The 24,349-nt window shown below is 40.0% G+C and overlaps 1 protein-coding gene across 4 annotated transcripts in view; it reads left to right on the top strand.

Moving 5' to 3' along the window:
* The window catches only part of LOC111579122 (plexin-A1), a 323,692-nt gene that overhangs the window by 23,976 nt on the left and 275,367 nt on the right, over window positions 1-24,349 (top strand). For all 4 annotated transcript variants that reach the window (XM_035955446.2, XM_035955448.2, XM_035955447.2 and 1 more), the window contains exon 2: window positions 22,556-23,954. In XM_035955446.2, coding sequence (XP_035811339.2) covers window positions 22,779-23,954 — 1,176 coding nt within the window. In that variant the 5' untranslated portion in view covers window positions 22,556-22,778. The remainder of the gene's footprint in view (window positions 1-22,555; window positions 23,955-24,349) is intronic.

A 24,349-nucleotide genomic window follows, 5' to 3' on the forward strand; every position in this document is an offset into this window, starting at 1 on the left:
GATTTGTTAAAGATTTCTGCATCATTGCATCTATATTAAATGGCCACATTCTATTATGCCATGATTTCTGATCATCAGTAACTAATAAACAAACAAATACAGCATTTCTTAAAAAAAAAAAAAAAAGTATTTGACATTATTCTATGAGGGAATGAACAACTTTGGTGGAGTACTGCGCTCTCTCAGTGCTGTTCTAGTTGTAAAATAAAAAATCTAAAATTTAAAGTGATTGATGACATTAGATCTTCGTTGTATCACACAGATGATGCTTTGATTTCTCTCTATTTCTTACTGTGGCTGTGCTGCTTCCATAGAGGTGCATTAGTTTATGCTGCTGTGAAAAATGAGCCCCCAGTGAGGAAAAATGCGACAGGAGCAAAAACCTGCTTGGGATTCATAGGGTCAAGCCTCACTTATATAGTATTTACTACATTTTTATGTCTATACTTATTATGCTGTCTCGTAAATAATTTGAATATATTATGTTTTATATATGCTTTATACACAATCTCATTTCTATCATATTTTTTATTTTTGGTGTTGAGTTTTTATTTCTGTTGTGCAGCTTTTTAAATGTTGATAGCTACTTTAAAAAGACAGGCTCTTATTATTGTTAAAAAGGGCAACAATAAAAACAACCGTCACCCTGTAATTTTGCTGAAAGTCCTTTTTTTTTTGTATGCACTTGAATTATGTTTTCCACACTGAAAGAAAAGCACAGTGAGGGCAAGTTCCAGTACATCACTACCTTCAACCAGGACAGCTAACATATGTGGCTGATTATTTATGAAGCCCCATGGGCGTATGGCTGCCAAAAATCTACACCACGCCGCTGCACCCGGCTGAAATATTGCTTTAAGGTTAACAAGAGCAAATCATGAATATCTATAGCTGCGTTACAGCAATGCAGCGAGCTGTGCGACGGCCTTCAAGTCCTCGTGGCTGAGGTAAACACACCCGGTCAGAGAGTGTGGCTACACGGTTTGGGTTAAGATGTTTTGAGAAAGTCCATATGCTGGTGTTTAGTAAAGTGAAGTAAAGGTATGGCTGTGTGTGTACACGGCGTGTGTGTAGTTGTAGCACAAAGAGATAATGATTATGTGTTTATTACTGTGGACCAAAGGTGAAGCCAGGTGTTCTCTCAGATGTTTTATGACCTGGTTGTGTGAGTTCATGCTTTACTTGTGATCTGCTGGAATTCTAATCTCAGTGAATCTAAAAAAAAAAAAAAAACAACATTATTTTTTCTGCACTTGATGAACTGCCCACATCTGCAGTACAGAATACAATCAGAGAAGAGTGTATTTGTGATCTAATATGGCTGTTCATAGTCAAATGGTTTTTAATAACTGTTTCATTAATGAAGACATGCATCATCACATATCTACCAACCAATCCCATGGTTTGTCTGTTTGCTTTCACATACAAAATGCGTAATTTTAGGTCAGCTTGCTCACATTGATGGTCTTTTGTAGTATGAGATGGACAGAATTCCAGATTATCAATATAACTGTACATATTTCAACCTGTAAATCTTGAACTGCTCATGAACCAAGCTTGAATGTCAGCGCTGTCATTTGTTTGAGTACAAGTCAGGAGACTGCAATAACACCGTTGTGATACTTTATTACTCCTTGCTGGGAAATTATCCTTTCACTTGCCCAGAGGAAGGTTAAAGGTCACATTCAGCTCCAGAACAGCAGCTGAGCAGCTGGGGAGGAATTTAGCCGCTTTTTCATAGTTTCATTGGAGGGTTGATGGTTGCCAGGTTCGGGGTCTTTCAGCTGGATTATCTCGTCGAAGGATTAACTATCATTCACATTACTTACAGTTCCTCTTTCATTCTGTCAAATAAAGTCCCATAAAGATGAGAAGAACATGAGCACAATGGGTAAATCCTTCCCCCCGTGAAGCCGGGGCCCTGCAGCGGTGCTGGAATGCTGTCAGATCTCAGACGTGATAATCAGAACCAGATTCAGAAACTCAGGATTCTGTCCAATCGCAATCAGGCCAATGCGACGCCTCAAGAATTCGCCCTTTTCCTCTGTGACTGTAACCTCATGTCAAAAATGTAGATCCACATTTCATTAGCAGTGGAATTAGAGCAAAGTTTCTTCAGTGTTTTTTTTTTTTTGTTTTGTTTTCTGTCAGGATCTCCTGAGTAGAAACAAATCTGGCTCCAGAACCCACTTGATAAGATTTTCTCCCTGGGATCTCATAAGGAATAAAGGTCTGTTGTGGATTTAGTGTCAAACTGTACTCTGTCCAAAATGTAAATGGGAAGATGCTGGTACCGAGAGTGACACGTGAAGAGAAAACGCGTCATACATTTTCTAATTGGAAGCATGTCAAGAGAATTCCATTATAGTATAATTGAGTTTTTCACCATTCTAACGCAGAGCCTCTGACTCCCCCCTCAGGGGCACCTGAGGCTCAGGGACCACTTTGACAGCACTGCATCAGAATATATTATGAGAGGAAGTGAGGGTTGTTCAGAATTGTTCTCTGTGGACGCTTTCATTCAACAGAGGCAAAGGCATTTTTTAGTTTTATTTTTTCAGCCCAAGCCACTTCAGGAATGTTGTTGACTTGGAGAAAAAGTTGGAAGATTTGACTGGCACCTCAGATCACAGCTAAGATATCACTTTGTTCTGAAGCAATAAGCATAGAAAAAGTTAACGTACTTTAAATTCGGCCAAATTAACATTTGTGTTGAAGCAGCATCCACGATAATGATTCATTGTTATTCAGAATTCACTCTGTTGTTATAAAGAAATGCCTGCTTATATTACTAATGCTTCCATATGTATAATTTGTCTTCCAAGAGTTGTTCTCCCTGCAAAAAATATATGTGTAGCCAAGACTGCCACTAACAACTGATAACTGACTAATCTAAATGGTTAATTTTCTTCCAACAAAGCAAAATTCAACTTCATTTTATTTTGAATATAATGGAGAACAGTATGAAATGAAAACAAAGGTTTACAAATTAAAGTACCAAACTGTTTAATTCAACTACAGAATCCAACATTGTAATAAATAAAAAAAAGAGGGATTACTTTTTAAGTCAGTGGTGCAACTCTAGTTTCTGTTAAACCCCTTAACAAAGTGAAAAAGTTCGGTCTGCATATTAAACAAAGTGTAACATGGAATGGAGGACATTTTACAGGCACAGAGCAGCTAAACCTACTCCTTTCTCCTCAGTGTTGAATTGCTCTCCAGCTTTGCTTACAGTTTCATTAAAGTGGAAGCTTCTACCAAATTCACTGCACAGCTGTTGCCTTCACCCTCTGTGTGTGGTGAATTTGCAGGATGATGTTGTGGTTATAAAATCAGAATTTCAGCCATGCAAAGCAGCAGCTTGGAAATGACTGCTGGTTAACATGCAGCCTTAATGAGCCGTGTTTCAGTCACTATTTCATACTTGTTCCATTGTCTGACAGCAGAAAGAGACAAGTATGTAAATGAAAGGAGTCTTATTGGGAATTTGACTGTATTAACATAGAGTATGCGTGAGCACGGAGAGCAGGAGAGAAGTAAACAGATGTAAAAATGCACTGATGCACCAGACTTTTGTAGCCTTTGGGTCTTAGGAAACTTAACTGAGTTGTAGTCTGCTGCTGCCAAGGCTGTAGTTCTGACAGCAGCTGACCAGCGTGTCATCATCATGCAACATTTCCACAGTAACACTAAAGAAAAAACATATTTTATAATTAATTAGAGTAAAATTTTAAAAGTCATTGTCAATTTGAAATATTGATGTTGACACATTTTCAGTGTTTACGCCGACTTGTCACCGCAGCTCTGTTTGCGACCAACCTGTGAAGTGTTTTTCTTATAATACCATGAAAAATCCCTTTTGAGTTGATTTTCTAAATGCAAGTGATGGTACAAATGAAACAAATTTATTCACGCAGGTGTGAAATCTAATCAAAATGTCACACTGCGATCATTTCAGGTTAACAGCTTCTCAGTGTGTGAGGTTTCAGCACCGTTAATGAAACTTTTGTTAATGGGATACAGATGTGGAAATACTTTAAGAGGCGATATGGTATCGTGTGGTTTTACTGATACAAGCCAATAAATGACAGTATTGATACTGAAAATAAGGGCCAATGTAGTATATATGAATTACTAAGACTAAAAAACACCATTAACTAAAATCATTCTGCTGGATGATGATTAGTGTTTTAATCAGTTATCAAACATTTCTTTTTCATTTGTTCCAACTTTAAGTTATTTTTTTGGCTTTATTAGACATGTTAGCAGAGAAACAGACAGGAAAGTAGGGAGAACAAGGGGGAGGAAGCCCTGCAGCAAAGGGCTGTGAGCTGGAATCGAACCCAGGCCGCCACGTCGGTGAGTGTAGCCCCTGTTCATGGGTCACCTGCTCAACCAGTTGAACTATCTGGGCGCCCAGAGAGCACAATTTGAATCAGTCGCTTTAAGGAAGACGCCTTTTGAGCTGCCTGACTTGTTTTACCCATGTGGATGGACAAAGGAGGCTAAAAGAAGGATTTTGACAGGGAGGAGGAGGAGGAGTGTGAGGGGTTAAACGCTCCGGATTTAGATGAGCTCTTCCTCCATCTGATCTGAACTGCTGTGTGCACTTTAATAAGCACTTTCATTTATATTAAAGATGCAAATGTAGCCTTTGCAGGGAGATTGATATGCATGGAGGAAGTGTGTGTGTGTGTGTGTGTGTGTGTGTGTGTGTGTGTGTGTGTGTGTGTGTGTGTGTGTGTGTGTGTGTGTGTGTGTGTGTGTGTGTGTGTGTGTGTGTGTGTGTGTTTGTACCACTTTATCAGGGTCCTCTGTTCATTAGCCCAGTGTAATTGTGTTAGCAGTGTTGCTGGCAGGGCGGGAAGAAAATATCTGTGTGTAAAGGTCACATCAGAGGAGAGATGACATACGGATAGATGACACACACACAACATCACACACATGTACTGGCATTCACACACACCAAACGTCAAGCAAGGCACACACACACACACACACAACCACGCTCAAAGATGAAGACAGCTTTGGCTGTTTGTGAGTGTGTGTTTGGATATCTCCTCTTGCCCTAAGGTATGCATGTGTCTTTCTGTGTGCATGTGTGTGTAGGTGTAGGTCTGCGTAGGTGTGTGAGTGGCTGATTCAAGTGGCAGTGTTTAATCAACTGTGATGTTCCTCCGCTCTAAGCTTGGCATCTGCAATGTAGGCAGCAGAAAGAGCAGATACACTATCTCCTGTGGTGTGTGTGTGTGCTGTGCTCATGGGATTTTTTTTATTTTTTTTCATGTGGATATGACTGTCATTCTGTTTTTTTGTAGAAATATGCAGCATTGGATCATATTATGAGATGAAAAAACAGTCAAAGAAGAATGTGCCAAAGAAATCTAGCACTTAACAGGCTTTGAAGAGAGGATTAGTGGCATAAATAGCAACATGGATGATGGTGAGAGTACATATATGCATAAATGTACCCTCAAATAACTTCTGTTTTCCAGTTTGTGGCTGTGAGAACACTCTTACATGAACAGCTTGTTTATGCCAGGCAAAATGAAATAACTTTCTTTTTTGATTCAGTTGTATTTATATAGCAACGACTCTTCACATAAGTCGTCTCAGTGTGCTTCACAAAGTAAGGTCAACACTGTACAATATCACACTGTAGAGAAAAACGCAACGATTCCCTTTGAGCGAGTGCTTCAGCAAGTAATTTTCAGCAAGTAATTGACACATTATACCAGTTAGGATCGCGCTATTTCCTGCCTGCCTCCATGTGTGGGTGTATAAGTGTAATTCCTTAATTCCCATCAGTGCTGTATTATCATAGAATCCTCATGATAGCAGTTCTTAAATATATTATACAAATGACAATATTGTAATCATTTGTTGGTACCTGCAGGGAAATTATCTCATTTGCTCAGAGGTCATCGTCAGCTACAGAGCAGGAGTAGGAGGGGATTTAATGTCTTGTTTAAAGAAACTTGTACAGGATTGTTTTATGGCTGCATTTGCATGGCTGGAAGCAGCTTCGTAAAGCAGGTCTTCAAACAAGGAAGTGTGCTTCCTCAGGGGTTAGAGAGAGAAGTATGTGGCAAAGACACAGTGTTGAATGAGGTGAAAGAGACTGAAGCACGTAGGTGATCTATAAACAAAGGGACACTAGCTATTGTACTTTTCAATTAATAGAGGCTAGTAACACAGTTTAAAACCCTTAAACTGCAGTTTGCATCATCTTATCTCAAATGGGTTCAGTGTGACTCAGTCTTTCAGAGGGTATCATTATCTTCAATGTCCATCACAAATGAACAAAAGTGGGGCAGCTGGCTAATCTGTAAATGTTCTATAAACCATGCAGCAGTAAGAAAGGCGCTGTAAAGAAGTGGAAAAGAAACAGCAGGGAAACTTGCTCTTCGTTCTGCAGGAAAGCAGCAGTGTCTCCTGCTAGTCCACTGGTGTTTAGAATTACTCCACCAAGGAGGCGGAGCCTTGGCGGAGTTATGTGACGATCGCCGTTGGTTTGTCTGTCTGTCTCTCTGTTAGCAGCATTTCTCAAAAGCAGACTAATGTATTTGGATGACATTTTCAGGGAAGGCAAGAAATGACACAAGGACCAACCGGTTAGATTTTGGCAGTGATGCGGTTTATGGTCTGGATCCATGGATTTGTTCAAGGTTTCTATATCATTGCAAGATATCGGCATGGCGTCACTGTAACAATGACAACAAGTGAACACTACGTCAGCTGCCTGCTGATGATCACATGATTGCGATCCTACTACAAATCCACCACTGCAGACTTATTGGGACTTATCCATCAGAAATGATACAAAGAACAATTGATTAAGTTGTGGGGCTGTTTCCGAGTCCCATCAATTCCTGCCGCCTGCTACATATTTAGGTCACACAATTCAGTATCTGTACATAACGTACACATGCATAACGCACACCTGTGCTCAGCTCAAGGTCATTTTGTTTGTGGCTACATCTATATTAAATGGCCACATTCTATGTTGCCGTGATGTCTGCCATGAATTTCGTCCATCGGAAATGACATAACGACTGAGCAGCCTTGGCGTAGTACTGCTCTCTCTGAGTGCTTTTCTTGTTTTACCAAGCAGGTAGATTTTTAGTACCATAAAGGGCATTCAAATGGTTTCACTGACCTGCCAGAGTGGCTGATTTAGGAGGTAATTACAAAAATTTACCAGTATTTGGCTCTTGGCTGCAGTAAATTTTTCACGCAAGTAACAAATCTTCACAGTCAAAAGGTGATTATTTGCAGCAGTAGTTATTCTAATCTCTTAGTACGTTTTTAAATGATTTAAACACGCTCGCCGTGTTCAGAACAGCACTGGCAGCACAGTGGAGCTGCTGGTTCAGTTGTTCATCACATTTTGACGGCACCCATAGGCAAGCTCAGAGTTAAAGGGAGTTAGTTGTATTTTATTACTTGATTAACATTTAGGCTGTTACATGTACATTTGGAGCCTCACAGATCTTGGCTTTGAAATCTCACCATTTTAAAGCCTTGCTCCTCATACATGCTATCTATCGTTTGTCTCTACACAGTGCAAACTAATGCTCTGTGATTGTTAGGTGAGGAAGCATCTGTTGACAGATGGATGCCTGCTGTCCCTCGGTTACCCATCGAAAACTGTGATTTACAAAAACATTGGGGAACCATTGGGAATCCAGCAATGATTGAATGCTTGCTGACATCACAGAGTTTCTCCAGTAGATTTGGAAGATTCACCTCTACGATGTGCAGAGCTGACTTTAGGTGTAAACCGGGGGAGCTGTCACTAAGGCTGAATTTAAGCCTGCTCTCAAAGAGGTAGCAGTAAAGACCAAAGCACCACTGCATGAGTTTGATTTTACAGTAAACCACCCTGTACAGAACAGACAGCTTAAAACCTCTCTATGGTCACAGTGAATGTGCAGCTAAGGTCAGAGAGCCTATAAATGGTAAAATTACTGCAGCTAAAAAGAAAGCAGCATGCACACTCAGCTAACAGAGCCCTGTGCATCAATCAGTTTTTACTCCCAAGCAGAAGGATTTTGGTTTTGGTTGGGAAAAAGTAAAATCTGTGACAATCTGACGAAGCACAGCGAGTGTGGGGTTGAAGCCAAAAAAGCAGAGTCAACTCACAGTAATGCAAAGTAGTAGCACTTCTTTCAGGATAATCCATAACAATAACCATGATGTCATCGGTCTGTGTTTGACCTTTCTTTCATTACGGCTGCCTTGAGTACTTTCATGTCTGTGCTACATCATGATACGCTCCGTTTCCATCAATCTCTCGACACCCGCGGGATGAAAGGAAGGAAGCAATCTCTTAATAGTATCTCAAACTTTGAAAAATTACCTCCAGTTATCTCATCGACTGTTGTCTGGGATTTGGCTTAGACATGTTAAATTTTTTTGACAAAAAGCTTGTGTTAAAAACTGGGCTGTCAGACCCAAGCTTTGCTGAGCTTTATGGCGAGTTTAAAATCATTGTTTTTATATCTGGTCCCTTTTATTGTTGTTTTCAGGTGCAGCAGCCAGTTATTTCCAGTGAAAAACTCTAAAAAGCCAGTGTTTGCTACCTGCACATCACCACAAAAACCCCTGTGATGCTTTCTGCAGCAGATACTTCACTCAGGAGGTGATAAAGACCAAAACAGAGATCAACAAGAGTCAAACTTTACATAGTGCAGTTAAGATTTCTCTTCACCAGGTAATCCAAAACACAACAGAAATTGTTTCTTTGTAATTGATGGAGTTTTTGTCAGCATATGTTGATGTTGTGGTCACAGTTATTTTTTTTCTGCACCCAAGTGGCCAAAAAAAAAATCCTCATTAGGGTCGCGGGGGGCTGAAGTCTATCCCAGCTGACTTAGTGTGAAGGCAGGGGACACCTGGACAGGTCACCAGTCTATCACAGGGTTACACATAGAGACAAACAATCACACTCACATTCACGGAAAATTTAGAATCACCAATTAACCTCAGCGTGTTTTTGGACTGGGAGAACATGCAATATCTGCACAGAAAGATGCCGGGGAGGTGGGGACGCGAACTGAGGATCTTCCAGCATTGAGATGACAGTGCTAATAACCGAGTCACTGTGCAGCCCCTGGATAGAAAAATATTCAAAGAAATTCAGCTTTCATTTTTCCATTTTCATGATTGTTTTATAACATGCTGCACTAAAAACAACGAAACCACTTTTGAGATCTCTCTACTTCTAGCCATGATAGTGCTGATTCCATAGAGGTAAAGGACTTTCTGTTGCAGTAAAAATGAGCCCACAGTGAGCAACAACCACCCAGAGGCTGCTTGGGGTTCAACAAGTTAAACTAGGTGATGATAAGTTAGTGTAAAAATAATCTGCAACAATTCTAGTAAGTACATTTCTAACGAAATGTGCTGAGACTCTGTGTAAAGTATACCTGGTGGTAATGAGTGCATCTGTGTGAGCTTATATTATTCCATCCTTTATTTAACTTTTCATCTGTCATCAAATTTGAACCTTAAATCACATCTTGATAATTATATTGATAGACTCATGCAGAACAGACACTGCCACATCAGTGTGTTTACATCTCCACCCTCCTAATGGCGAGTGAACATTTTCACTAACAACTCCAGTTTATGGCCAGTGTTACGGCACCACCGCGACAATAAAACAGGTTTCTATTGCAGCTTGAGTATAAAGTCTCTCAACCAAGATAGATGGTGATATTGTTCTTGCCTCCAGATATGAAACTACAGTATGCACTTAGTATCCCATCTGTCTCTGCGCAGACCTTTCAGCAACATTGGGGAACTATTTTTTTTCCCCCATCTATGTGTCCTTTTTTCTGCATGCATATACACACTAACTCCCGAGCAGCATTGATTTTCTTATTCCAGACTTGGAATGAATGGGCTGTGCAGTTACTTTCTTTTCTTGTTTTCTCTTTTTCCATCTCTCCATCCTTCATTGCTTTCTCCCTCTCATTTTCTTAAACTGCAAAATTGCTGTTCTGCGGTTGGGAGCCAGCTTCGATTATCTACGCCAAATTCCCTGATAAAGAACTGTGTTTCTGGGCCTATTTAAGCACTTAAAGCCCCTCTAAATGGCTTTAGCTGCAGGGTCCCCTCTTTGGAGACTACATACACACACATATACACACACTCACACTCCATTGCAGTGATTTGAACGCCCATCATGGGAATGATCCAACTGCAGAGTAATTTCTCTTTTTAACGTTCATTAGCACATACAAATATCTCTCCCCACTATCACATTCCTAGCTGCTCACAGCATCTGTTAATACGGTCCTGCTCGACCATTAGTGTGTGTGTAAAGTATGTGGATGCCCATGTTGAGTTCAAATTATTTCTAAGTTCAAGAGAGGAAATTCCTTTGTTTTGTTTAAAGACAATCACCCTCTTGGGACAAAGGACAGCATGTTTCATTTATTCCAATAGCTTCAGTGGTTAAATTAAGCTCTTATATGGAGAAGTCTGCGCTGGTGCGTGACACTGGAAAGCGTCGTTCATGTCCCATTTCCTGTATGTAATAGACCTTAAGATTATTTAAACTTACAGTACAAAGACTTGACATCCCCCCTAATGAGTCAGTCCGGCAGAAAGTACTTAACAGTTAAAGTCAGTCAACATTGTGAGATCATTGTCATGATGACTGTTGAAAAATCACATTTACCACTGGGAAATAGACTGGAATGGATAGTCCACCAAAGACCACCTTGGTGCTGTCCTATGCAACACCCAACGCAGAATTTCAGACTTCAGACCAGAGTTATGACCTTCTTACTATTGAGAGTTACAGTATACAGCAGAGTTACATTTCACTTAAATGTCAAATTATTCAAAACAGCATCACCTTTCAGTTATTGCATTATGTCTAAGTTAACAACTACAGGATTTCCTCTTGTGATCAGTCAATATACGAAATACTTGAGAAGGATTGAAAATACAGGAATCAGAGTAGAAACTCACTGTGGCAAAAAGTGAAATCACCTGCAATCACAGAACAAAATCTGATTGTGACACTTCACAAAGATGGAAAATGATACAGGAAGACTGGTGACCAACCAACAGGAATAATAGAATGAGCCATTGTACGACTAGACAGAGCTGCAGTGGATGTCTAACTAAAGTGACACCAAGGACGATGTGCTACTTGCACAATATATCTGGCGAGGTGTTTTAGACAACAGGCTTGTCACAGGGTTCATCAGTAGAAATCCAAGTTTCTGTGACAGCTCAGACAGGCTGAAGGACTGTGTGACATCAACCTGAAATCCAACTGAAAAGCACCTGTTTGCTGTTTGGCACAAAACTGCAAGATTAAAGATCTGAAGGAATTGACAAAGAATATAAGAAGAAGCCTGATGTATATTGGGATGGGGTCCAGCATGTTTGGCAAGAACCTGGTCAAAACTACCACAGTTAACGCATAGTGCTGACAGTGAAGCACAGACATGGGGCTGCACTGAGTGTGAAAGGGGAGATGACATTTATTGATGCACCATGAATCTGGATATATCAAAATACTGGCTGACAAGATGACTAACAGTCTGCAGAAGCTTGGCAGAAGAGGAATATTCCAGCAGGATAATGGTCCAAGGACACTGGCAAAATCACAGTCAACAAGAGTTTCTAAAGAAAAGAAAATGAAAAGTCTAACTTGGCTAAGGGGGTCACCTGATGTGAACCCAATAGAATGCTTTTTTTTTTTTGCTACTTTGAAGAGACTGCTAGAGCATCACAATCCCTCCAATGACAAGCACCTGAATAAAACTTCAGATTTTCAGTATTTTATTCATTTTAATTTTTTTTTACGAGAGTGTAAAAACTGTAATTTGGGGTTTCACAAGAGGTTGTGCACTTGGGTCTTTATTAGCCAGTTCTTGAGTTACTGGTATGAATGAGTTTGTTGCCCCCCCGCTTCTACTATTGTAAGTTGTAAGAGCATGGCATGCATCCCTGACTTAAACTGCAAGTATGTGAATACCAGTAATATGTAATTTAAGCCAGGCATGACTAGTTTTATAAAGGCAGTATAAAGATTTTGCTTGTTATGGAAGCCAACAAAAATGAAAGCTTGAAATTAGGTGTTTCCTTATCAACGAATGCATTGCAAGTGCAAGTACAATAGTTTCAGATTAATGTTGAAATCCAGCCCCTTCACATGACCTTAGCAACTCGTGGGATCCATGAAAAACTAAAAAGCCCAATTCTACTGTTGCTGTTTGTTTATACTTGTGTGAGAGTATTTTGAATAGCTGCTCAGCTTCCACCCTCCACCTTTTATTTAGCACAGAGAGTACTAGAAAACTAGTGGTGGGGAAACACTCACAAACAAACATCAGGTACCATTTAATGGATCTAAATATTTGTAACAACAAAGAGTTGGCAGCACACTCATAACTACAATGGACAAAAGTTGCTATTGACATTTTTACAGATGAAGAATCCCCCAAAAACATCAACTTTTCACCAGACTTGTTAAAATGTGAATTATATGTTGTTGTTGTGGAGTAGATTGTGGGGTTTTGGTACTCTACTGATGTCTGCCATGAGAGCCCGAAACAGATATAAACAAACAAAACTTGTGAAACAAATAATATTTAACTGTATATTAATACAACAATATTTTTTATCTTCAATTTTTTACAGAATCTGGTCACAGCAAATGGTTAATATTTGGTACATTTTTAAATGGGACATGTAGAATAAAGCAATTAAAAATAAAGCAATAAAACAAATAATATATATATAACTCCTTTACGCTTAGGTTTAGTTAACTTTCTTGCTATTATCCTGATGGAATGGCATGTCACAGATGTGTAGTTTAAAATCTACATTTTCTTCTTTCCCATTTTAAGGAAGTTCACAATAACCTAACCAAATTATGTTGTTTCTTTTTGTTGGCAGCAATATTCTAACTAAATGTAAATTATTTTCTGGGCAATACACTCTCAGAGGATGAAATAAATCCAAAATATTACATTTTAATCAAATCAGTCTTTGTCTTCGAGTCATCAGGCGGCAATGATGTTCAGAAAACCACTGTAAAAGCACAGATAGCAAATTTCCCACTCACAGCTTTATACTAAGCGTTTTGATTGAGAGGTATGATTCACCTTTTTCCCTCAGTTGGGAAAACTCTCACTACATTGCTGCAATCATTATCACCCTCTCCACCTACATGTATAAAATTAATAGCAAGTGCTTCCCTTAATGGGAGTGTGACTGGCCCGGTGAGAGTAGCAATCCACGCACAAGTGAGGCACGCTGAAATAAACCAAATACAGCCAAAAAAATTTAACAAAAATTCTACACCCAATATATCCTTTAGATAGTGTGGATAAAAAAAGAAATCATGAGAAAATGTTTCATTTTTGTCAGTTATTGACGACTTCTAATGAAAGGCTTATTTTATATTGAGCCGTCTTATCTTGAATCCGACCACATTATTCATCGAGCCACACTGGTAATAATTTTAATGACTGAAAGCACATAAATATATGTACACAAATACATAAGAATAAACCAGAATACAGGAATGGTTTCACCTCATGACACATGAAACAAGAAAAGCACTCACAGAGCCCAGTACTCCGCCAAGGCTGTTCATTCCCCCATATTGTATTGTCAGAAATGCATGTTTATGTTGAAATGCAGCTTTTTTTTAATTAGTTATTGATCAGAAAGCACAGCAACAGAGAATGTGAACCTTTAGTCTAAATGTACCCACAAACAAAATGACCTTGCACTGAGCACAGGTGTGTGATATGTACGGATACCAAATTTGTGTGACCTAAGTATGTAGCGGGTGGTGGAAATTGATGGGACTCAGAATGTTGCTAACGTTGCTAACAGACAGACAAACGTACGCATTTATTGGCAGAGTAATAACAGCAAGTAAAATCACCTTTGACGTACAGTGACCTGTCATCAGTAAGATGCAATACATTAACAAATATGGAACTCTTTAGTAAATTATATGTTACTAAGTGAAGCAAAAAATTTTGCATTGCTCATTTTTTTGCTCCACACTGTTTGTTCTTGTGTCACACGTCTATGCTGCACCCATTTACTTTTTGCATGTCACTCAGGGCGGGCGCTCTGTTTTCAAGGGATATGACTGGCTGTTAATGAGCCAGGGAGGGAGCATGGTATGGCGACTGTCCGATACCAGAGCATATTGCTCCTAGTTTATCGCCCAGACGTACCTGAAAGGCTGAAAGCATCTTCTAAGAAAATGCTTTTTGGTTTTATCAGCGAGTTTCCACATAGCACAGTGTTTTAACCATTTGGGTGAAAGAATGATTTGAATGTAATTAGATATAATCGTAGTTTGTGTGATTTTTTTTTTCTGGTGCCGCGTGCGAATAAAATCCCACAGCAGTTGTCAGGATTTCATTTCATCTGAAATATTCTTAAACCCTTCCACTGTGGAGAGCTTGCAGATGGAGTGACTTTACTGTAGAGGAGACTCAGTCAGATTAAGAATGATTAGGGCTCATCCACTTAGCTCTGTTCACTGTGGATTTCACTGCGCTTTCTGAATGACTGATGGCTGAGCTGCACCTGTCAGCTCGAAAAATAAATGCGAATGCGTGTGTGACTGAGTTTTTGTGTCTGCGGGTATGCATGGATTAGTTTGTATGTGTGTATTTATTCCGGTATTTATGTCAGTGTGTGCTTTTCCCCAGCAAGTGATTGCATAATGTATTTGCATACTTGCACACATACTCGTGTGTGTGTGTGTGTGAATATACTCTATTGCCTGCTTCCTTATGCTAATTCCTTTAGTTATTGGAAAACCGCAGTCTGTGCGTGTGTATTTCATTGTGTTCAACCACAAAGAATTATTTTATTTTGAATGATTCCCATGTAACTGAGCAGTGTGTGTGTGTGTGTGTGTAGTGTGAAGCTGAGCGCTTTGCTGGTTGCCCACCACTGTGTTTGTGTGAGTGTGCATGCAGCTGTCTCTGGGGTTAGCGTGTCAGTCGTGGAATGCGACTGTAAATGAACCGCTGTGTCCCCGCTGCATGATGCAGCAGCCCACATGTGCGTGCACACACAAACACACAAAATCCAACTCACATTCTCTGTATTCCTTCAGTTTCACATGAACACGTATTTTTTTAGTAAAGCCACAAAGTCCACATAGTTGAGATGTTATTGCCTATTAACATCAGCCTCAGCCATTTATTTTTGCATTAAAGATTTTTAAAAAAAAAAAATGACAGAATTCAATTAAATACGTCATCCTGTTCCATCTGAGTCAAGCAGGCCTGGCATGGACTTCAAATTTACCACTTGCCTAATGAATGACTCACCGCAAAAAAGCCGACATGTCTTTACATTTTGGCAAACTTGCACCATTAAAAGTATGCAGAATGAGCAATTGGCACTTCCTGCTGGCAGTTTTCCCATGGATGTACAGATAACTACAACTGCTTTATTTTGATACTGAAAAAATGGAAATTTTAATGATTCTTCGGCAAGTTCTTGAGTTACACGGAGCACCGTAATTCTGCAATTTTAAGCAGATGTTAATATGCTTATTTTCAGCACTGGCAGATGTAGCACTTGTTTTTAGAAAGCAACCGTTCATAAATCATCCTCTCCTTTCCTCCTTGTCTTTCCTTATCTCTGTCCGTCTGTTAAAAACCGGGAGAGGAGGGTGTGAGTCGACTGCAGTCTGCAGTATTAGCACTTGTCAATATTACGCCTTTTGGAAAATGGATTCCAAATAGAAATCTCCTCACGTTCAAGTGCGCGTCCACCTCCTGCCCCTGTTCTCATATCTCCTTCTACAATGTCCTCATCTGACCTGCGCTGTGGTTTAACTTTGCTACCATCTGTTGAAGGAATCCTGGAGTAAGAAAGTGAATTGATCAGATCATATTCTGTATGCATGCTTTCATCACATGTCTGTCTCGCTGCATCCGAGCAGATAATTTGGTGTGTGGAATTAAGAGGTCTCACGGCAGACTTTTACAGAACTAAAACTCCCGTTCAGATCTTCAGCAGAGGTACACTTTCAACTACTGTCAGTTATTTATTAATCTATTATTGTTCCTGTTACTCTGACATCAAAATAGATTTTACTGTAGAATGTTTATCCAGAATTTATGAATCATTATATAGCATCCTTCTAATCCCAGCGCTCACATACATTTCATCTTATGCTTTAATCATAGCTATTACACCAAGTACTGTAGTGTAACAAGTTTTTATGAGCCATCTTTCATCGTGTTACTGCACTGAATGTGCTTTTCTGCCTGTTGACACTAATTAGTTTAAAAAAATTTTTTTTAACTGCAGAAAAGTATCTAGGTTAATTTGTATACAGGATGACAATGTTTCACATTTAGCAATGCAATCCTCCTGAGTCAAGTGATCTTAAAGCAGTAGTAGTGAGAGTTAGCTCACCAAGACAATGTGGTCTGATTGATGGTAAATATAAAAGTGGAACAGTGTGATGCTATAGCTATAGCAGGAATTCAAAGCTGCACTTTATGTGTATTTACACATCTCAGAGTCTGTCAACAGAGACTACTTTTCAAAAGTTTGGGATCACATAGAAATGTCCTTATTTTTGAAAGAAAAGCATTTTTTCAATGAAGATAACATTAAATAAATCAGAAATCCAGTCTAGACATTGTGAATGTGGTAAATGACTATTCCAACTGGAAATGGCTGATTTTAATGGAATATCTCCATAGGGGTACAGAGGAACATTTCCAGCAACCATCACTCCTATGTTCTAATGCTACATTGTGTTAGCTAATGGTGTTGAAAGGCTAATTGATGATTAGAAAACCTTTGTGCAGTTATGTTAGCATGTGAATAAAAGTGTGCGTTTTCATGGAAAACATGAAATTGTCTGGGTGACCCCAAACTTTTGAATGGGTTTGGCTGCAGACTGTGTGCAGAGAAGCTTCTAGTCTCCACTCAGTTACTGCAGCACAACATCTCATATACACTACTGTTCAAAAGGTTGGGGTCACCCAGGCAATTTCATGTTTTCCATCAAAACTCACACTTTTATTCATGTGACATTTCTAAGTGATCCCAAAGTTTTGAAGGGTGACCAAAAATGACTTTGCAAAGAGTGAAAATAAGAAGTTAAGAAGTACTAGTGTCAATTTTACCCAAGTTGACACTAGTACTTCATCTAAAAAATTCAATGTCACATTTGATCATTTAATAGTGCGAAGCCAAAAGCATGATTGTCGATATTCTTTGAATTTTGCGTTGTGATCAAATGATGTACTTTTTCTTCTGCACTGGGTCAGTCTGTATCTTCCTGCCTGCACCTGCACTCTCCACATCCAGGTGTCTGAGTCGGGACTCCTTCTCCACCAGCCTCCTCCTCGCTCTCCTCGTTTAATCAGCCGTAGACCGTTTCATCTTTAGAACATGCTAACAGCTAAATTGATTGTTTCATGACACAGTCAGGAAGAGACTGACTGAGGCGACAAATCAGTCTAATGATCATTATGCATTTGCAAAAATGCAACTGTGTTAAATTTTAATTTGCACATTGGTCGCTGTCTGGAGCCCTGTTTTACTAGCCGGATTGAACGTTTTTTGCATTTGTTTCTGAAAAGCAACAATTACGAGGTAATAAAACAATTGTTATAATAATAATGTTTTCTACATAAGTAAGACTACACTATACTTTGCTTCTGCGCCATGCTTTGTGACTCCACAGGCTCCAAACACAGCTCATCCTCGAGGGGTCTGCTTTCCCATGATCCGTCTGCTGATTAAAAACCAATGCACATTTACTTTCAAAGCAGACTCTCTCAATTACCGCGATGGTTTCTCCAGGTTAAACAACTTGATTAGCTGTAAACACGCTTTGAAAGGTCAGCTGTAAACGGGGTTAAAGGTTAAATAACTTCCGCTCTCAGTGCTCGGTGTAAAGTCACTGGAACTTTTAGAACAAGCCGTAAAACCTGTTTAAGCTGCAGCAACACGATTATGCCAGCGATTATATGTAGAAATTCAAACCTCTAGGCTCACTTGCTTTAATCAGCAGGGCAATAAATGTAGGTCAGGGTTCCAGGTAGTTCAATCCAGATCATGTCTCCGGTGTTTTTTCTCTCCACTGCACTTTGTCCAAAAAAAAAAAAGTGTGATTCAAATGGAAAGCGATCAATATAAATGTTTGTACTTTCCCTGTGGTCTGTACAGTGAGACCGTCACAGTAGTGTATATACCTCGTGTGTGTGTAAATACAGTTTATGTACAGGATGTGTATCGACGTGTGTTTGAAGAGTAAATAAGATTGAAGTGATGCAGGATGCACATGCACACTTGCACATAGAGAAACACGGACTTACGGAGAGTGAGGCCAGCAGGCATGGATGTGAGCTCCATGCTAAAGAAGTGGTGTGTATAAATTTGCCTAAGTGTTTGGCCAAGGTCTGTGGCTGTGTGTGCAATCGATGTGCCAACAGCAATAAATCAGCTCAGGACAGACCTGAACGTCTCCACAGCTTCATCTGATGTGGCAGGTGGGCTTCAGGATGGCCCTGACACACAGGCAGAAGTGAAGACCTGAATAATTCAGGGTTTTCTTGGATCAGATAAGATGCTGATCAGCTTGAGAAGAATTAATGATATAATGTATCAAGTGACAAAATTTTGTCACATTTTTTTCTTATTAGAAGTAGCTTTAAATGATTTTTCAAGAGAAAAACTTACATTCTGCTGTTAGAGAAAAAGCTGCTTTTGCTTTATATATACATACATATATATGTATGTATGTATGTATGTATGATGTATGTATATATATATATATATATGTATATATATATATATATATATATATATATATATATATATATATATATATACATATATACGTATATGTATGTATGTTTTTGTTGTGCACTTAATCCTTATTCAAAGTACATGACAATTATTAAAATGTGCAATCACTATATTGCATGTTTTCACTTACACTCACTCACACATATGTGTATATATCTATTATATATATACATATATACACACACATACATATATACGTATATATATATTTTTATATATATATATATTATATACACACATATATATAATACATGTGTATATATATATATATATATATTATATACACACATATATAATACATATATATGTATATATATATATATATATATATATATATATACACATATGTGAGTGAGTGAGTGTGAGTTGTACAGAAAAACCTTTAAAATTGTAGGAACATATGCAATATAGTGATTGCACATTTTAATAATTGTCATGTACTTTGAATAAGGATTAAGTGCACAACAACAAAAGTATGTTAATATTACAACATTCTGTCCCATTTTTCAGTCAGTTTTCCTTTCATTTGTGCATCCTCAGACACTTTTCTAACAAATTTCCTCATCCACTAATGCCATTTCCCCCCTTTTGATCTAATTCCGACATTAAAGAAAGACTTTTAAATCACTAACTTGTTTATTCAGTTCACAGACGTCTTCCTCTTTCCTCTCATCTCACTGTCCCAGTTTAGCCGAACAGCTCCAGACATCGTCAACACTCAGCTCCACTGGCTACCAAAGCCATACGCTCAACGAGTCCACGTGAGCCGGCTGGTTCTCACTTATTTATAGAATTCGTAAAGTACATCAGTGGAAGTGAGATAAAAATGTTGCAACAATAGCCATTCTCATCATGTCATTTAGTATAATACATGAATGTTCAATGCATCTCCTCTTTTTTCATGAAGTGTGTGTGTTTGAGTTGATTCGTTGATTCATGCAAGCGCATGGGTGGTATCTGAGTGTGTGTGTGGGCATGCCCATTTATGTCAGTTGAATTTGTGTAACGAGGCACAATGAAGTCAGTAGGATCTGAGGGAGTGTTTAGAGATGCTTCTGACCACATACTGTATGTGTGTTGTATGTTCACATTTGTGTGTGTCTCTGTGTGTGTGTTCAAGACACTAACAGTGGCTGTATTGTCCTGATGGGACGAGGCAGCAGCGTCGTCATCTGGGCCACTGTAATCATGGCTGGGCTCGAGATGAAAGACACTATTGACAAGAAGTTTTCTGAGAGAAGAGAGAGAGCGAGGGGGAGAGCGATGAATGTAATGAAAGGGAGGAGTAAGGAGCAGCAGCAGAAATAGGAGACAAGAATGGTTTGCTGACCAAACTCCATTATGAAACAAGCCTTTGCCTTGTGCTCTGTATTAAGTGGCACATGAACCAATGAACTAATGAAAAGAATGCTGGACAGTACTGTATGTGGGTTGCCTTTGAACCCCTTGCAGTACCCCAGTTGACCAGTATGATAAACCTGGCAGGAAGGCTGGTCTGCTCTGTTGTGTGCAGCTGTGTCAGTGTAGTTAAACCTCTCCAGAATGATGTTCAGAGAAGTGGCAAACCTCCAACTGGGTGCTTCATCAACCTGTAGAAAAGTGTCAATTTTGTCACAACAAATGTGTTTTTTTTTTTTTTTTGTACCTTCATAGCTGTGTAAATTTTTAATAACCAGGACATTTCACCATCTCCTGTTGCAGGCATTGTGTTATCAAGATCATTGCCTTCAGCCAAACGGATTAACTCTCACATGGCAAGCGCTGCAAGGATTTCCAGCCTGCATGGCAGTGCACATTGTTTCCTTTCACAGAAAATGAATGAAATGATTTGGTTGACTGGATGATTACCTCTGGTGTGGTTTCCCAGTTAGAGTAAGATGTGCATGGGCAAGGTGACCAGGCCTACAAAGTGCAGGACAATTCAATGTAGTGTCTTTTTAAAGCTAACAAACATCAAAACATGGAAATATGTCCACTGTCTTTCCTTAATTACTCTGCCAAGGAATGGTGGAGTTATGTGACGACTGGCATACGTTTGTCTGTCAATTGTCTGTCTGTTAGCAACATTACTCAAAAACAGACAGATTTGGATGACATTTTCAGGGAAGATCAGAAATGACATAAGGACCACCTGATTAGATTTTGACAGTGATGCAGCTTATAGTCTGGATCCACAGATGTGTTAAAGATTTCTGCATCACTGCGAGATAGCGGCACAGCGTCACTGTAACTATGACAAGTGAACACTACGTCAGCTGTCTGCTGATGATCACATGATTGCGATCCTACTGCCAGTTGACTGCTGCGGACTTATCGGGACTTACCAATCGGAAATCATGAAAGGGACAAGTGATTAAATTGTGGGGGTGTTTGCGAGTCCCAACAATTCCCGCCGATCGCTACATATTTAGGTCATACGATTCGGTATCCGTACATAACGTACACATGCATGGCACACGCTTGTACTCAGAGCAAGGTCATTTTGTTTGTGGGTATATCTATATTAAATGACCACATTCTATGTTGCCGTGAATTCTGCCACAAATTTTTTTCAAGATTTCAGCCGTCGGAAATGATACAACGACTGAGCAGACTTAGTGGAGTACTGCTCTCTTTGCATGCTTTTCTTGGTTTAACAATGAATCCATTTTTGATTGATGATGTATTAGGTAATATGTAACATAATAATTAAGAAAATTGTCAGCCAGGATGTGTTTCTCAACAAAACTTTCAATAACATCCATCAAACTTCATCACACAGTGAGGGTAATTATAGCATTGCTGCGTTAATGCTTGTGGAGCAGCCATGTTGCTTCACAAAACTTTGTCTGTTCCCAAATGCATTCTGGGATATGCCTAAGTGTCCCTTGATCCTGAATCAGGCAAGCGGATATCGAAAATGGTTAGATGGATGGATGAAATGGGAAATAGATGGATGATCCATCTCCTTTTCTTTTTCCCCACTCTTCTTCTTAGTTTTCACTTACAGCAATCTTTCCTGCCATCTCTGCAGCCTTTATATTGAACTGGTATGAAGCCAAATAGCTTTCACTTCTCTCCCTCTTACTGTGACTCCTGTTTTATCTGGTTGGGCCAGTTCTCGCCTCCTTTCTTTTTTAGAAGCAGGCAGCCTGTATTTCTCTGCTCTGTTGCTCTGAAGTAAATATACTTTTGAATTCTCCATGCAGCCCTGCTTGTAATTTATGGATGTTCCCCTGCTATCACAATGCTGCACATCAGCAGCTCGTTGTGTGCGTGTTTTTGTATGTATACAGTGTGTAGGTTTCCTTTTCTGTATCTGTGTTCTGAGCACATACTGTTTAAAGTCTATCCACACGTTCTTAGGTGTGTATGTATTTCTGTGTGGACTTTGTCTGCTGAATCCTTTAATACCTCCAGACAATCAATACGCAGAGGAGCAATGTTTGGCCCTGTCTTCTTTTAAAAGATGCACTCCACACAGTGGTGCGAGCCAAGAGTCGAGAAGTCAATAAAACAAAGCCGACAGTGCCCTAATTTTTTTTCTTTTTTGTGGATTGCGGCAACGAGGCCTCTGAGTCTGTGGGCGAATATTTAGTGTCCTGTCATTTCGATACAAACGAATGAATTTGTTTTGTTAGATCTCTGGAAGTGCAAAAACACAAGTCCGTGTAAATATTGACATCTGTGTTTGCTAAGATTTTGCTTTGTTTCCCTTTCTCAGGGCTGGTGGCAGACGAGGCTGAGGATCGGGGGATGAGGTTATAAAAACAACAGCAGAGAACGGGGGAAAAAAAGGAAGGAGAAGTCGATTGTTTGGAAACTCTTCTTTTTTATCTTTGCACCCTGCAGTCCTCTAAGGCGCCAACTGACCCTGTAAAGGATTACACCCTATCAAAAATACACACCAACACCCTCTTGCTCACACACCCCCTCCCCTCACCGCCATGTCCTCCCACTTCCACCCACCCCTCCTCATCCCTCCCATCCTCTTCTTCCTCCTCTCCCTCTCCATGGCTTCCACCTCTACTACTCCTCCCTCCTCTCCCCTTCTCTCCTTCTCCCCACCGGAAGGAGGTCTCACACATTTGGTGGTCCACAACAAAACTGGAGAGGTCTATTTGGGTGCAGTCAACTGGATCTACAAGCTGTCCAGCAACCTCACCAAGCTACGGAGCCACGTTACCGGACCCGTCACCGACAACCCTCGCTGTTACCCTCCACCTGGTGTCCAGTCCTGCCCCCATGAGCTGGTGCAGACTTCTAATGTCAATAAGCTCCTCTTACTTGATGCTGCCCACAACCGCTTAATTGCATGTGGGAGTACTTCCCAGGGAATATGCCAGTTCCTGCGTCTGGATGATTTATTCAAGCTCGGCGAGCCCCACCACCGTAAAGAGCACTATCTATCCAGCGTTGCCGAGGCAGGCACCATGTCAGGTGTCGTGATCTCCCCAGATATTTTCGGTGGCGGTGGGAAACTTTTTGTCGGCACTCCTATTGATGGGAAATCTGAGTACTTCCCCACACTGTCGAGTCGCAAGCTGATGTCCAACGAGGAGAATGCGGACATGTTCAGCTTCGTCTACCAGGATGAGTTTGTCTCTTCTCAGCTCAAGATTCCCTCAGACACACTCTCTAAGTTCCCTGCATTTGACATCTACTACATCTACGGCTTCAACAGTGAGCAGTTTGTGTATTATCTTACCCTGCAGCTCGACACCCAACTCACTTCACCTGATGCAAGCAGTGAACAGTTCTTCACCTCTAAGATTGTCCGCCTATGCGTTGACGATCCCAAGTTCTACTCCTATGTTGAATTCCCCATCGGCTGCACCAAGGACGGAGTGGAGTACCGCTTGGTTCAGGATGCTTATTTGGCCCGGCCGGGGAGCCGTTTGGCACGTTCGCTTGGTATTCAAGATCACGAGGAGGTTCTGTTTACTGTATTCGCCCAGGGTCAAAAGAACAGAGCCAAACCGCCCAAGGAGTCGGCTTTGTGTCTGTTCACAATGAGGCAGATAAAGGAGAAGATTAAAGAGAGGATTCAGTCATGCTACAGAGGAGAAGGAAAACTCTCCCTGCCCTGGCTGCTCAACAAGGAGCTGGCCTGTATCAACTCGGTGAGTGTTAGAGACAGTAGCTTCTATATGAGTTCTTTTTGTGATCTTAATGCAGATTTGGGGATCATCCCTACCTATATAGAATATTTTGGGAACTTTATGTTTGTGGTTGTGTGTGCAAGTCTCTTTTTAAGTTGTCAGCACAGAAATGGCAATTTTACATCATGTTAACTTTCAAGTACAGTTTTTTCTTTGCAGAATTTTATGTCACTTTTAGTGAGTTTATGCAGCTCAGTTTCTACTTCAGCTGAACAGCATTGTACCAATAGCACTGCAGTGGTCATGGGTTTAATGTGTGTTAAAACCAAGCATGTCTGAAAAGGTTCTGTGCAGCTGAGGAGCATTTACTAGAAATTCTCCTTTGTTCTGTCTGAAGATGAAAATGCAGATTACTT

The sequence above is a fragment of the Amphiprion ocellaris genome, chromosome 8 (assembly GCF_022539595.1).
Source record: "Amphiprion ocellaris isolate individual 3 ecotype Okinawa chromosome 8, ASM2253959v1, whole genome shotgun sequence".
NCBI lineage: Eukaryota > Metazoa > Chordata > Actinopteri > Pomacentridae > Amphiprion > Amphiprion ocellaris.